We start from the raw sequence: 16,509 nt of genomic DNA on the forward strand, positions 1-16,509 counted from the left end.
GTTGTCAGAAGACCTGGGGTCTGGGCTTCCTGAAGCAGCCCAGCAAGTAGAAATCAGATGGAAGAAAATAACTCAGTGTCCCCAGCACAGTTTTGCCCTGCTGATCCCATTGCCAGCCTACAGGGAATGGGGACAACAGAGCATTAGCAGAGCTGTTGTCTTGGGAAAGAGCTGAGCTGGAGGCTGTGCAGAGCAGGAGACTGGGTCACTGGAGAGAAGAATGTATGTGTTCGACTGCTGCACTGAGGAGTCTCAGGTCCAGCTTTTTAGAGGCCCCTGTTGCTTTTTAGCCACCGCACCCTAGAAGCAGAGTTGAATGGAGATTGGCTGGGTCTATCCACAGTGTCCACCCAAGGTAGATCAAAGAGATTATATGGGGGCTGGCAGGTCAATACGTGGTAACAGGCTGGATGGGGGACATTGAAACAAGAAGTATCTAGAATGACTTCTAGATTTCTAGCTTGGGAATTGGGAAAGTTGATGGTACATATCCTTGAAATAGACTACATAGGAGAAAACATAGGTCCAGGAGATAACCAAGGAGAGCTGTCTGATCCTTTGATAAATGTTTGGAAGTCATCCTCAAAGCCAAGGGTGTGGGCTATAGTCCACCCCATGTCTACCACATGATCACACGATGTTTGCCACCCTAATGCCCCTTGGCTTCTTGACACTTTTTCCTTCAGTGCCCTTCTCCCTTTTTTGCATGTGGGAAAAGTGATTAGGCTGCCTTGGCAAAGAACCTTAGGGAAGTGCTCTGTCTTTACCACCCATGAACCTGGGCCAATATTACAAGAGGATAGCCCTTTTAAGCCAAGACAGAATGAGTTCTGTCTGGCATTTGGTAGGCATATTTCATTAACATAGCCTTCCAACTCATTGTTCAAAGGCAACGTATGTCAATTCTGTGCTTATATAAAGAAAGCAAGGGGGAATTCTCTGGTGGTCCAGTGGTTAGGACTTGGTGCTTTCACTACCACAACCCAAGTTCAATCCCTGGTCAGGGAACTTTAAAAAAAGAAAGCTAGGGATGTGATCAGATGTGGACAGGTGACTTTGAGGCCATATATGCTGTTTTCTGAAGTGCAAGGGGCTGGTTAAGTGATAGTGCTTTAGTAAACGTCTTCCCCTTACATCTGGGCACAGAGGACCCTATAGACTAATCCAACCTGGCTCACCATGAGCACTGGCCTTCTGAGAAGACAGGAGATAGGGCAAGTATTTCTTTCTCCTTGGAGATTTAGTGCCTCCCTTAGAGGTGGAATCTGCCACCGGTAGACAAACATTTCATGCCCCAAGGGAGCATTTGCCTCCTTTGCTCCTGTTCATAAATCAAGCTCTGATTCATTGCTTTTATAACAAGGGATTATTTTACAGTGAGAAAAGCACTGTATTGCAGCCACAAAATGATGTGTATTACAGAAATCCAAGGATTAGGGAATAATCTCAATGCTTAAATGACCAGCACAGCTCATTATAATGCTAGCTTTAAAGCAGAGAGCAGACATTTTGCTCCCATGACCTGCTTTTAGAAGTATCTATATGGTGGAGGAAATGGCAACCCACTACAGTATTCTTGCCTGGAGAATCCCATGGACAGGGGAGCCTGGCTGGCTACAGTCCATGGCGTCGCAGAGTCAGACACAACTTAGCAACTACACAGATATAGAAAAAAACTGGTGGTTACCAAAGGAGAGACAGAAGTGTGGTGGGACAAATTATGTGTATGGGATTAAGAGATTAAAGACTCCTACGTGTAAACAGCAACAAGTTTATATTGTATCAGATACAGAATTAGAGCCATTATTGTATAATAACATTCAAAGGCGTATAATCTGAAAAAATACTGAATCACTGTGCTCTACACCTGAAACTAGTATAATATTGTAAATCTTCTGTACGACAACTTAGTGATAAAAAATTATAAAAAAAGAAATATCTGTAGATAGACGAAGTGAGGTTTGATTTCTTCTAGGCTGCTGGAAGCCTTTAGCCAGACTGGGATGGTCAAACAGACCTCAGAGATGTTTCTCCACTCTTGGGAATGGGCCAGACCAGGCTGCCTGTTCACTCACAGCCGACTTGTGAGGCATTGGCTAAATCCAAGTATCCATTCCTTTGTACATAGCAGAAGGATGGCCCAAGCAGGATGAAACTGCCCATGACGGCCTCTTCACCTTGTGCTCCAGATAACTGCTGTACCTTGCCTTAATGATGGCATTTCCTCTTGGCAGGTAGCAGTTTGCATAGCTGGCCTAAGGAATGCTGGGGATAATCCTTTTGCTTGTTTCTCCATAAAGCAAAGCCCCTTTTCTATGTCCAATTCCTGGCCTAGAATCCAAAGCCCACAGGGTTTGTCTACATGATACTCGTGGGGCAAACAGGACTTTGAGCAAGGTGTCTGTCAGAGACTTAGACCCTAACTTTTTCTCAGGCAGGCCAAGCCTGAGCTTGTGATTCTGGTGCATGCTGCTCAGCTTGGCATGTTTGCATTAGACTGACTCTTCAGTTTCTTTTGCCCAAGAAGATACTAAATAGAATCCAAGGGCCTTTGCAGATCTCTTAGCCTTTCCTGGCTCCTCACTGCAAGATACACCACAGGTATTCTTGTCTTCACCCTGGGACTTTCATGGACCCTTGCAGGAGCTGGCTCTCATAACTGCCCTGTCTGGAATGTGCTGACCCTTCTAGAACCCTACCTCCTTCCCCACTGTGCCACATTCTGGGCCTGGCTGCCTAGCCTTGTCTTACTTAGGTTCCAGAGGCCCCAGCCACTTCCTGTAGCTGCACCAGGACATGAGGTTCTGGCAGTAAGCTCCCCAGGCTGTCCTCATTGCCTACCCGCAGCCTCCAGAGTGACCTTTTTAAATGGGAATGGGAGCACAGGCACTACCAGTGTCACCTTTCTTAGGAGGCTTCTCTGACACTCTGAGTGCAGATGGTCCATCTTAATGTTAAAGCTTATGACCAGCAAGGCATGTGAGGAGCCTTTTTTAAATAGAATAAACAAAAAGTAGACATACTCTGCATTTGAATTTCTAAGTCTTATGCTATTACCATATCTAGGCCATACCTGAAAACCTAGGGGATAGAAGTTTTAAATGTAGAAGTAGTTGTTAAGAAAATATGGTTTTGCATATCCCTCTATATGGAGGAATATGCATAGACTGAGGAGACATACCCCAAATCTGCTTGTTAGTGGTTGCCTCTGGAGAGAAGTAAGGTTCAGGGTGGCAGAGAAGGGAAGAAGAAACTTTATACTGAACCTTTTCATACCTTAATGAATTTTGCACCAAAATATGTTATCTAATCTTAGCTACGTTTTAAAATGGCTGTCTGATGAATGATACTTGCTCAGACTTGCAAGTGGGAAAATTTTTGGCATGTGCACCCACAGCTTAGTTGCTTAGGCAGCTGCCTCAGAGGTCAAGTTGCATGTGCCTTTTATTATACTTAGTTCATTTATTCATCTGTTCAGCAAATCTTTACCCAATACCTGCTCTAACCCAGTCCTGAGGGATTAGGAAAGTCTTCTGGAAGAGGTGCTATTTAAATTGTCTACAACCTGAAGTAGGAGTTGGCCCTCCAAAAAAGAAAGGAGGGAAAAGATAGTTCCAGACAGAAGAAACAGCAGGAGAAAAGACCTGATGGTGACTAGAGCCCTGAAGAAGTGCAGCATGCGGGTAGGTCAGACTGGCCAAGAAGTTTAGATATCAGCCTACAAGTAATTGGGATGCTTTAAATGTGTTAAGTGGGGAAATTATTTGATCAGATTTACATTTTTGAAAGATTACTCTGACTACAGGAGAAAGAATGAATTGTAGTAAAGGAAGCCTGGAAGTGGAGAGAATGAGCACTAACCTAGTAAAGAGCAGTAGTCTAAACTAGGCAAATGGTAGCAGGGACTGAGAGTGGAGGATGCACCATGGCCCAGGTTTGGGGAATTCAGCAATCATTGTGCCCTTACCAAGTGACCAGTTGAATGTCAGGGGAAGCCACCGGGAAAACTTGCCTTTGAATCCTCAGGGGTCTCTCGAGCACTCTGCAGAGGCAGATGGGCTGTATTTGCCTAAGGCTGAGTGACTTGCTATGGAGCACTAACAGATACTTGAGAAGAGCAGGATTCATGTCTCCGAACCAAAAAACCAATAGATTCCCAAATAGCTTGTTAGGCACCCAGGAAGCAGATTCTGTGCTCAGCAGTTGAGCCTTATTTCCTGACATTTACAGTCTTAGACATATTATATACCTTTTGTGTACATCATGCTAAATGATGGGCTGGATGAATCACAAACTAGCATCAGGATTGCTGGGAAAAATATCAACAGCCTCAGCTATGAAGATATACCATTTTAATGGCAGAAAGTGAAGAGGAACTAAAGAGCCTCTTGATAAGGGTGAAAGAGGAGAATGAAAAAGCTGGCTTGAAACTCTACAGTTCAAAAAATCAAGATTGTGGCAAATAGAAAGGGAAAAAGTGGAAGGAGTGACAGATTTTATTTGGGGGGAAATTTTTTATTTTCCAAAATCATTGTTGATGGTGACTGCAGCCATGAAATTAAAAGATGCTTACTCCTAGGAAAGTAAGCTATGACAAGCCCAGATCATGTTTTAAAAAGTAGAGATACCACTTTGCCAACAGAGGTCTAAATAGTCAAAGCTATGGTTTTTCCAGCAGTCATGTATGGATGTGAAGAGTTGGACTATACAGAAGGCTGAATGCCAAATAATTGATGCTTTCTAACTGTGGTGCTGGAAAAGATCTTGACAGTCCGTTGGATTGCAAAGAGATCCAAGCCAGTCAATCCTAAAGGAAATCGATCCTGAATATTCATTGGAAGGACTGATGCTGAAACTGAAGCTCCAATACTTTGGCCACCTGATGTGAAGAGTCAACTCATTGATGCTGGGAAAGATTGAAGGCAAGAGCAGAAGGGGACAACAGAGGATGAGATGGTTGCATGACATCATCAACTCAATGGACGCCAGTTTGAGCAAACTCTGGGAGATGGTGATGGACAGGAAAGCCTGGCATGCTTCTGTCCATGGAGTCACGAAGAGTTGAATATGACTTAGCAACTGAACAGTGACAGCATACCCTTTGTGTGTGCCTTATCCCCATCGTAACACATGACCATTGACATCAATCTCCTAACCCCTGCTCCCTGGTTGTGAATGGAATATGGTTATGAGGTTAGAGTCAATCTTTAGAGTTTGGGAGCACTTTTTAAGTATAATTGGTGAAAGGAAGTATCACTGACTTCTGCCCCAGACCAGAGGCAGAGGCCGAAGCCAGGGATCCTGGGAGCTGCTTTCAAACTTGTGATAGCCACTCATCTAAACCATGGGCTCAATAACCTAGACTGGTGAGAGTCATGTGACTTAGCCTCCTGCGTGTTGCTGTGGCTAACTAAGGTCCACGTGCTACAGCCATCCCTGTCAGTCTGAGGAATGGATCAGTCCAGTCTCCTTGGTGTAGATGATGGTGGTGGTAGTAGTGTCAGGTTACATTTAATGAGTTCTTACTTTCTGTAGCCTATGATAAACATTTCACCGATAACCTGGAGGTACATATTCCCATCTAACAGAGGAGGAATTAGGGCTCAGAGAGAAAGTTGAGCAATTTGCCTAATGTTACCTATGAATAATTAGTAGAACCCAGAATTCAAACTCAGATTTTCTTGACCCTAAAACTCATGATTTCATCTTTATGCTGTCTTTTTACAAATAAGAAGATAAATAAAAATATAAATCATATTTTAAGCATCGCCCATGCTATTCAAAGGCGCTCTCCTAGGTTTAAAGAAATGGAGACAGCAGGGTGGCATGAGGGGAGGATTGGAGTGGTAAGGTATTAGAAAAGATCTTAAGAAGTAAGCTACTGAACAAAGTACAGAATAGTATAATATGCCACTAATCATGGGAAAAATGTATATATACACATTTGCTTGTATAAACTCAGCATATACCTGGAAGAAGACTCTGATAAATGTGGTTGTCTTCAGGGGAAGGTAGTAGGTAGCCGAGGAGAGAGGGAATTTGTTTTCTCTTGTGAACCCTTCCATACATTATGACTTTTGCCCTCAAAAACTAAGTATAGCTAATTTTTTAAAAAACCAAACACTTTATTGAAGTAAATAGTATTGGTAAGAGTCCTCTGTACTGAATACTCATTATTCAGAGTCCTACAGTTATAAGGTTACTTAGGAAAACTGAACTCTTACAACTTAGAAGCATTCACTTATGAGCTAATTATATATTTATAAAACTAGTCTCTGTTAGTGAAAAGATTAATGATGAGCATTAAATCTTTTTAGATACAGAACTAATTACAACATCTATGAGAATGCTATTACAAAATAGAATATAAATGTTGAAAATCTCAAAAACCTATAAATGAACTCATTTAATAAAATATTAGGAAGCAGTAAGAGAGGTTATCTGTACATTTTCTCAAGTGGGAGATCAGTAAATTTTAAAGTTGTTAAATCAAGTTATACAGAGTATTTATACTCTTTAAAGATATAAAAATACCCACTTGGAGAAACTATAAAATTATTAATATAACCAGCCAGAATGTGATGGTGGAGAAGTGGGATGAATTAAAAGGTACATGAACTTCCCTGTCTCTCATGAGGAAAACTCAAAAGACATTGTTTAAAGGTGACAGAATAGCTATCCTAAGAACTTAAAACAGACTTTAGTTATCAGAAGGAAAGCAAAAAACAGAATGTAGGATCATACTGGTAAAGGTTAAAAAAATGTTTTTAAACAGAATTCAACATAAACAAGGTGATAGGATCAAAGTACCATTAAATGTAAGTGGGATATGCTGTGCTCTCAGTCATGTCTGACTCTTTGCAGCCCCATGGACTGTGGCCCACCAGGCTCCTCTCTCTGTCCATGGAATTCTCCAGGCAAGAATATTGGAGTGGGTTGCCATTTCCTTCTCTGTAAATGGATTAAACACCTCTTAAAAGGAAAATTATCTCAGATTAAACCAAAAAATTAAATTAAATTATATGATGTTCTACACAAGATCATCTAAAACTAAGGATGGTGATAAAAGAATGGACAAAAATATAACAAACGAATGCAAACAAAAAGAGATGATGTTAATAACAGCAGAGTTGAATTTGTTATTGTTGTTCAGTTGCTAGGTCTTATCTAACTCTTTGCTACCCGAAGGACTGCAGCACACTAGGCATCCCTGTCCTTTACTATCTCCTGGAGTTTGTTCAGACTCATGTCCATTGAGTTGGTGATGCTATCTATCTCTTCCATGGCCACCCCTCCTCTAAGGGAGATCATAATCTTAGTTTTTTGTATGTTGAAGTTTTATGCCAGCTTTTTCACTTTGTTCTTTCACATTCATCAAGAAGTTACTTCCTCTTTGCTTTCTGCCATTAGTGTGGTATCATCTGAATATTTGAGGTTGTTGATATTTCTTCCAGGAATCTTGATTGCAGCTTGCGCTTCATCCAGCCCCTCATTTTGCATGATTTACTCTGCATGTAAGTTAAATAAGCAGGGTGACAATATACAGCCTTGATCTTTTATCTTCTTCATCCACTAATGGACACTTAGGTTGTTGGTTGTTTCTATTGTGAATAATGCTGCATGAACTTGGATATGCAAATAGCTCTTCAAGATAGTGATTTCATTTCTTTCTGGTATCAGTCTAGAAGTGGTATTGTTGGATTATGTGGTGGTTTTATTTTTAATTTTTTGAGGAATCTTCATCCTATTTTTCATAGTAGCTGTACCACTATAGCGTTTACATTTCCAACAAGAGGGCACAAGTTTCCCTTTTCTCCACATCCTCACCAGCTCTTGTTATTTCTTGTCTTTTTAAAAAACATAACCATTCTAACAGGTGTGAGGTGCTATCTCATTATGGCTTTTTAAAATAACGAATTAAGCATTCAACTTAAGTTTGAAAAAGAACAAGAACTTTTTTTTTTAAAAGATTGAAGTATAAAACAGTATCTAACCTGTTAAGGAACACTATACTATGGAGATTCTATTAGCAAAATCTAGACTACCAGAAATATACAAGAAGCAGTTCTTCAACAAATAAATCACAGAGAAATAAGGAGAAACTATAGATTGAAAGAGAATTATGTGATATATCAATGAAATATAATGTGGGGGCTTTGATTCCTGGTTCGAAACAATTAATTCTAATAAAATATTCTTGAATCAGAAAAATTTAAATATGGACTAGATATTTTATATTAAGATTTATTACTTAATCATTCTTTTTATTAAGATTTGTGTATTTATTTATGGCTGTATTTATTTATGATTGATTGATTGATTTATGCCGGCTTTCTCTAGTTGCATAGAGCAGGGGCTCCTCTTCATTGTGGTGGATGGGCTTCTCATTGCAGTGGCTTCTCTTGTTGTAAAGTACTGGCTCTAGGTGTACTGGTTTAGTAGTTGCAGCAAGTGGGCTCAGTAATTGCAGCTTGCGAGCTCTGGAACACAGGCTCAGTAGTTGGGGTGTGTGGCCTTTGCTGCCCTGCAGCATGTGGGATCTTCTTGGAGCAGGGATTGAACCTGTGTCCCTTGCATTGGCAGGCAGACTCTCAGCCACTGGACCATCAGGGAAGCCCCATTCATTTTTTTAAAGAGTCCTTATCTTATGGTAACACATACTGAAATATTTTGGATGCAATAATAGGACGTCTGTTATTAGCCTCAAAATCATCCCGTGGGGAAGACAAGGAAAGCTGAAAAGGTGGGAGTATGATACAGAAGAGATACAATTAGACAAATGTTGGTAATTCTTGAAGCCAGGTGATGGGCATGTGGGCATTCATTACATTATTCTACTTTTATGTATGTTTGACATGTTCACATTATTGTCAGTAAAAATGGTTGAATCATACAAATGCAGGTGACATTATAGTAAAAGTGGTGTGTATGCGATGATCATAGCCATGTAGAATAGATATGGAAGAGAGATTATAATTGTTTTGGCATGCTGGGATGTGATTAAATTCTCTGATTTCCAAGTTATCAGTAGTGTCATAGTGTTGTGGATTTTACTTCTGTATTTTCACAAAAGTATGGGAGTGATTGTGGTCCACTCCACAGCATCTCTTTATATGGGCCACCTATCCTTACTGTGTCACTCTGTAAATATCTATGTTAGAACTTACCTTGTAATTGTGAGTCCATGGATGAGCCTTCTTGACTGTGAACTCTTTAAGAATGATTAGCACCTGACATATGGTTTGTGTTGGTAAATGTGTTCTGAACTGGTGAAAGTCATTGGCAGCAGTTCCTAAGGAGGTTCATGGGATATGGAAAGAGCCATTTGATGAAAAAGCTCCAGGTATCAAAGTGAAATGAAGAAGACAGAGGAGGTTAGGAAGAGAGGCAGCTACAGAGCTGAGGCCATTCACTTCCAGAGATTGCAGAAAGAACAGAATGATGGCTGTTATATCAGTATTGAGGGGCAAGGGTGTCTACATGAGGGGCCTGCTTAAGGGGATGACCGGGGCGGGGGGGGGGGAGCAAGGGCTCACATTTGTGCAAACCCTCAGCCCCCGTCAGAACTCCGAAGGCTGAATTGTTTTTGGTTTTATTCTGCAGGCCTGGTTAGTAATGTGGTATTCACCAGTCACACTATGGAGCAGAGGCACCCTCTCCTTGTTCAGCTGCAGAGCCTCATCAGAGCTGCCAATCCTTCTGCAGCCTTCATTCTTGCAGAAAACGGGATTGTCACCAGGTAAACTTAACAGTTACTTCACTCTCTAGGACAGACCACTTTCTCAGATACAGCATTCTGTCTGTGACCCATTGGGTCTTTCCACTGTATCTAAGACCTGAGCATTTACAGAAGCCAGGTCTTGAACAAGTGCTTTTGATGCTGTGTAGAAATCACCAAGAGGATTCCCACATGTCAGTATCCTGTACTGTTTTGAGATGTTTTATTTTTGATGCATTCACATTCTCATTCATTAAAGGATTCAAGTCAAGACTCTCTCAGTGTTCTTTATGTTAAGATACAAGAGAAATAGCATAAAAACACAGGGAAATTATATCTTTAATTCATAGAGTTGGGTTCTAGTTACAACCTAAAAATAGAAAATTAGTGACTTTTTATGTAAGGATACTAATAGTTGTATACTTTTTATATAGTTTCAACCTTTGAGCATTGCAGATATTCTACATATTCAAAAATTAGGTCAACAAGGAGGAAAAAATACAAAAAGTGAATCCATCTATATATATAAGTAATAACAACCATACACACACAAAATAATTCAAGTAACTTTTGAACATAATCCTCTGTTGGAACCTGAATTCCAAACAACATCAGTGAACATTAGGGAAGGGAGATTATAAATATGAAATGGGAACAGTAAGGAAAAACCCTGCAGATGTCGGAGTTGAATGGGGGACTCAATATAAATTCATTTAGTTCAAAAAAATGCATATTCTCTCTTTCCATTAAAAGGGACCAAAAATAATACCACAGTAGCAATTAATACCTTTACCTCTAGATCTTAATTTCTAAGTACCAGTCCCCACTAAAAGGTATCTGGTTTCCTTGGAGAACTGGTTGATTGCAATTTAGGCAGTGAAAGTACAATGTGAGCCTAGTGCATTTTATGCCAGAAAGGCAGGGAAGTATTCAAAAACTAGTGGAGATATTTCAAAAGGATACGGAAGCTAGCTTAAGAAGTTTGTCCCACTTGAGTTTGGGACAACTTGAGTTGTTGTATGAGAGAACCATGATACTAATGGATTATAGCACATGGAATAAAATGAGTCTATGGTGATATTAAAAAAATAAAAAAGGGAGGGGGACGGAACAGTAAAGCTCTCCTCTATAGAAGAATGCTAGCTAATAAATAAGAGTTTATAGAACTGGAAAGACACCATTTTGTAACCTTTCATATAATAACTTGATTTAGGCAGGAATTATCAGTGGATGCTAAAAATAGTGGATGACAGATTTTTGAGGAAAAGGATATTCACTTGACTGAAAGTATCTGTCACTCCATAGACCATTTACTGCTTCCAAAGAGGGAAAACTACCTTCACAATGAAAAGGTCTAATCTAGAAGACATGACATTGACCAAAATATTAAACTTAGCAAGACCACTAATGGGACGAAGTGAATCATGTGCTTCCTTCATACGACACTGTGGGAAGAACACATCACTCGGCCATTACTCTTGCCATGAGTGTTTAAATGAATCTAATCATGAGGAGCAACCAGACAAATCCAGGTTGTGAGACACAAGACAGCTGACCATGTACTCTTCAAAATTGTCAATTCCTTGAGAAACAAAAAGTTAGAGGTATTTTTTCCAGATTGAAGGAAAATTAAAGTTATAAATTCAATGAACGATCCTTGATTGGACCCTGAGTGCCCTGTCCCCCCCTAAAGGGAGAAATTTGAAAATGGATGTATATTGTTAGATCAATAGTTTCCAACTTTAGCATGCATATGAACCTCTTGGGGATCTTATTAAAATGAGGGTTCTGATTTAGTAGGTCTGGAGTAGTCTAGAGATCCTGCATTTCTAGCAAGCTCCCAGGAGATACCAAGGCTGCTGGTCCTCCATATTAAATTCCTTAGGTGAGAATTAGTGAAAATCTGCTTGTTTCTAGAGATGCATATTAAAGTATATAAGGGTAAAATAACAGAAAAAAAGTGTATATGTATGTACTTGTGTGTGTATACAGGGGTGTGGAAGGGAAGGAAAATGTGCAGGTTAAGTTTGATAGTTCTGACTAACCTGGGTTTTCTGTATGTTTTTAAAGGAATGAAGACATTGAACTGATTCTCTCAGAGAATAGTTTTTCAAGTCCTCAGATGCTACGATCTCGATATTTAATGTACCCTGGCTGGCAAGTATTATCACTGAAAAATAGCTAAGATTTTTTGTAAACTCAATGATTATTTACAGAAGAGAAAAAGTGAAAATACCAGATGTGCTCTGGGAGGGTGACAATGGCAGCTGCAGTGGCCTGAAGTCCCGGTAGCTCCTGGCCTTATTAGAATCCCAGTGATCCACATCTCGGTCTCAAATTGAGACCCATGCTGAATGTTGAGACTTAAGGAGTCATCTTGTGAGTACTAAGCACAGTGATGTCCTTTGTTGCCTCTAACCTCTGGTAAGAGTGAGGTGGCTGGCATGGAACCAAGGAGTTATGACCCTTCTGAGTGAAAGAGTCACTCCTGAGAATAGTCAGTCCTCTGGGGTTCCCATCTGACAGATAGATTGCCTGCTATTGTGGCCCAGAGGATGTTCTCTTCTCTGCAGGTGGCCTCCCAGCCTAAACCTGTCCTCCGGATTCAGGGGAGCAGAGGAGAAAAGAGAGTGTGAAGTGCACTGTCGTCATATTTCCAGCATCACTTGAGCACTCACTCTGTGCTACACATTGTTCTAAGACTTTGTTCTCCAGTATAGCAGCCACTGGCCACATTTGGCTACTTAATAAAATTAAATATATATTAATACAAATGAGGTAAAATTTAGAATTTAGTCTTTAGTCACACAAGACCCTATTCACCTGCTTAACTAGCTCCTGTGGGACAGTACAGATCCAGAATGTTTCCTTCATCACAGAAAGTTCTGTTCACAGTGCCACTCTTAAGAGTTCAGTCTGTGTTATCTCATTAATCCTCAAACCAGGCCCCAAAGTGGATTTCATTAGTTTCTTCATTTTAGAGACAAGGTAACTGAGGCAGCCAGGAGTTAAATGTCTTGTCCAAAGTCACACAGCTAGTAAATCAAAGAGTTGGGTTTCAAACTCAGGTTGTGTGGCTCTCAGAGCCTGTACTCTTTTTCTTTTTTTTAAGTATAGTAGATTTACCAAGCTGTGTTATTCTCTGCTGTACAGCGGAGACTGTGCTCTTCTCTGCCATGCTGCACTTGTCCCTGTGTGGGAAGGATAACTAGGCTTGCTATGCTGAAGGTTCAAGGCAAGCCAAAATCGATCCCTCATGTTGGTCTGAATCATCTCTATTATCCTTACTCACTTCTCTCAGCCACCTCTTTATTATCCTTACCCCTCAGCTATGAGTACTATTTTTTAAAATAGAATAGTACAACCAGTACTATTCTATTTTAAAACGCAGGTCGATATGTAAAATTGAAAATTTTCATGCTTATTCTTAGAAGGAACCTCTGATTTGAGTCACATCATAATTAAATAGTGGGTAAGTGGATCATTCCTTATACCTAAACAAGGCAGTAATATCTTAGCAAAAAAAAAAAAAAAAAGATGGAGCTTCTGGGGTGAAACGCTTCTCTACAGTGGCTGTAGCTACTGACCTTTGTGCTGCCAAAACTAGGCCTCTGGGCTTAGTCCTGAGACTTCTGCCATCTCTACCTGGTGCCTCAGGGAGCATGCACACTTGTGTGTGTGTGTTAGTCACTCAGTCGTGTCCAAGTCTTTGCGACCCCTGGTGGACTGTAACCCACCAGGTTTCTCTGTCCATGGAATTCTCCGGCAAGAACACTGGAGTGGGCTGCCATGCCCTTCTCCAAGGAATCAGATAAATTACTCTTTTATCAAGATCACCATCATCAGACTCCTGCTCATCCCTGCACATAACTCCCCTCTCTCCTTGGATGAGGGCCATGACCTCAGAGTGAACAGGCTTTATTAGCTTTAGGATGTACTCAGCTTTGTGATGTGCAGAGTCTCAGCCATTCCCCTCTCACATCCCACTGTAGTCATTGACCCCACACCTACCTCCCCTGGCAGAGCAGCTTGTTCCTAGTCTGGAAGGAAACCTTGTACTCTTCCCTTGGCCCCTCCAAATTCTCCTAAGGATGCAATTCTGAACATAGAAGCCCGAGAAGCCCATGGTCTCCAGAGAACAGTCTTGGAAAATTGTTATGCCACCACCTTGCTTTAAAGAAATAACAAAAAGTGAGCTACTTTCAACAGTATAAAATTCAAAACTGCAGTGCAATTTTGAAACAAAGAAGACTAATCAGAAAATACAATAGAATGTAAGAAAGTGTTTGCATCAAATGTGACAAAGAGTTAACATAGTATTTGGGAAGCTTGTTTAGATTTTAAAGAATAGGTGTTATTGTCATTGTTCAGTCACTCAGTCGTGTCCAACTCTTTGTGACCCCATGGACTGCAGCACGCCAGGCTTCCCTGTCCTTCACCATCTCCTGGAGCTAGATCAAACTCATGTCCATTGAGTCAGTGATACCATCCAACCATTGCATCCTCTGTCATCCCCTTCCTGTCCTACCTTCAATCTTTCCCAGCATCAGGGTCTTTTCCAATGAGTCGGCTCTTCGCATCAGGTGGCCAAAGTACTGGAACTTCAGCTTCAGCATCAATCCTTATGATGAATATTCAGGATTTATTTCCTTTAGGATTGACTGGTTTGATCTCCTTTCTGTCCAAGGGTCTCTCAAGAGTCTTCTGCAACACCACAGCTTAAAAGCATCAGTTCTTCAATGCTCAGCGTTCTTTATGGTCCAACTCTCATATGCATACATGACTACTGGAAAAAGCATAGCTTTGACCAGACGGACCTTTGTTGGCAAAGTAATGTCTTTGCTTTTTAATACGCAGTCTAGATTTATCATAGCTTTTCTTCCAAGGAGTGAGCAATCGTCTTTTAATTTTGTGGCTGCAGTCACCATCTGCAGTGATTTTGGAGCCCAAGAAAATAACGTCTCTCACTGTTTCCATTGTTAACCCATCTATTTGCCATGAAGTGATGAGACTGAATGCCATGATCTTAGTTTTTTGAATGTTGAGTTTTAAGCCAGCTTTTTCACCCTACTCTTTCACCTTCATCAAGAGGCTCTTTCGTCCCTCTTTGCTTTCTGCCACAAGGGTGGTGTCGTCTGCATATCTGAGGTTATTGATATTTCTCCTGGCAATCTTGATTCCAGCTTGTGCTTCATCCAGTGTGTGTATCTCATGATGTACTCTGCATATAAGTTAAATAAGCAGGGTGACAATATTCAGCCTTGATGTACTCCTTTCCCAATTTTGAACTAGTCTGTTGTTCAATGTCTGGCTGTAACTGTTGCTTTTTGACCTGTGTACAGGTTTTGCAAGAGGCAGGTAAGGTGGTCTGTCTGATATTCCCATCTCTAAGAATTTGCACAGTTTGTTGTGATCCACACAGTCAATAGCTTTACCATAGTCAATGAAGCAGTAGTAGTTGTGTTTCTGGAGTTCTCTTGCTTTTTATATGAACCAGTGGATATTGGCTATTTGATTTCTGGTTCCTCTGCCTTCCAGCTTGAATATCTGGAAGTTCTCAGTTCATGTACTGTTGAAGCCTCGCTTGGAGAATTTTGAGCATTACTTTGCTAGCATGTGAAATGAGTGCAACTGTGTGGTAGTTTGAGCATTCTTTGGCATTGCTGTTCTTTGGAATTGGGATGAAAACTGACCTTTTCTAGTCCTGTGGCCACTGCTGAATTTTTCATATTTGCTGGCATATTGAGTGCAACACTTTCATAGCATCATCCTTTAGGATTTGAAATAGCTCATCTGGAATTGGCATAGTGGGAGCCCAGAAGAAAGTGGGAGGGGATCCTGAGTAAGGGCCAAAGGATACAAGGAGGGACCCCTAATCCCAGCTGGGATACTTGCAAGCTTCAAAAATAGAAGAGGTCTTTGACTTGAAGAAATTGCTAGTCCGCTCTTCCTTCTCGGAAGGGGCAAACATGCTTTCCAATCTCAAGATGAAAGAGACATAAATGCTTTCAAATAGGTGTTTTGTACACAAAATGGAATATGAGTATAGGAGAATTCAAATATGATAACACACAGTTCTATCAAATGTAGTATGTAATAACACTCAAAGCCCCAATTACTTATATTTATAATTTTTTAAACCTTTTAAGGTATGAAGGTAAATTTGATGCTGGATCAGTCTTTCCATTGATGGTTCAGATCTGTGTATGGTTTGGTCGTCCCTTGGAGAAGACTCGCTTTGTGGCCAAGTGTAAAGGTAAGCCTTGACTGGAACATGTCCCAGCACCGGTAAAAGAGTGCCCCAGGGTTGTCCCCACTTTCTGGCACCATTTTGATTTCCAGTGTGCTTTCTCTTCTCACCATTTGGGTCTGAAAGGAAGCAGAGGAATTTGAGGACCCAGGTGTCCCATCCCCTGGGTACAGTGGCAGAGCCACTGGGGGAGGAACTGGTGTGAGTACCTGTGAACCCTAGAGGAGGCGCCTTCCTAGTGTCTAACCCTCCCAGCTGTGCTGCCCTGGCCTTGGCCTCTGCCCCCAGATAAGTAACAACCCTATCCTATTCCTCCACCAGCAATTCAGTCCTCCATCAAGCCGAGTCCATTCTCTGGAAACATCTACCACATCCTGGGCAAAGTGAAGTTCTCAGGTAACTGCAGGTTTGGATTTGGGACCTCTGCACTGTGGAGTGATCACATCTCGTGGTGTGATATCATAGCCTCTGCTGATGCTTAGCAGACCACTGATGCCTCTTGTTGTTGTTGTTCAGTTGCTAAATTGTGTCTGACTCTTTT

General features: G+C 41.0%; 1 protein-coding gene across 5 annotated transcripts in view; it reads left to right on the forward strand.

The window, feature by feature from the left end:
• DNAAF9 (dynein axonemal assembly factor 9) overlaps nt 1–16,509 on the forward strand; it is a 173,895-nt gene that overhangs the window by 145,698 nt on the left and 11,688 nt on the right. For all 5 annotated transcript variants that reach the window (XM_065921521.1, XM_065921522.1, XM_065921523.1 and 2 more), the window contains 4 exons: nt 9,604–9,739; nt 11,789–11,875; nt 15,868–15,974; nt 16,290–16,364. In XM_065921521.1, the coding sequence (XP_065777593.1) occupies nt 9,604–9,739; nt 11,789–11,875; nt 15,868–15,974; nt 16,290–16,364 (405 nt within the window). The remainder of the gene's footprint in view (nt 1–9,603; nt 9,740–11,788; nt 11,876–15,867; nt 15,975–16,289; nt 16,365–16,509) is intronic.

Source organism: Muntiacus reevesi, chromosome 2 (genome assembly GCF_963930625.1).
Source record: "Muntiacus reevesi chromosome 2, mMunRee1.1, whole genome shotgun sequence".
NCBI lineage: Eukaryota > Metazoa > Chordata > Mammalia > Artiodactyla > Cervidae > Muntiacus > Muntiacus reevesi.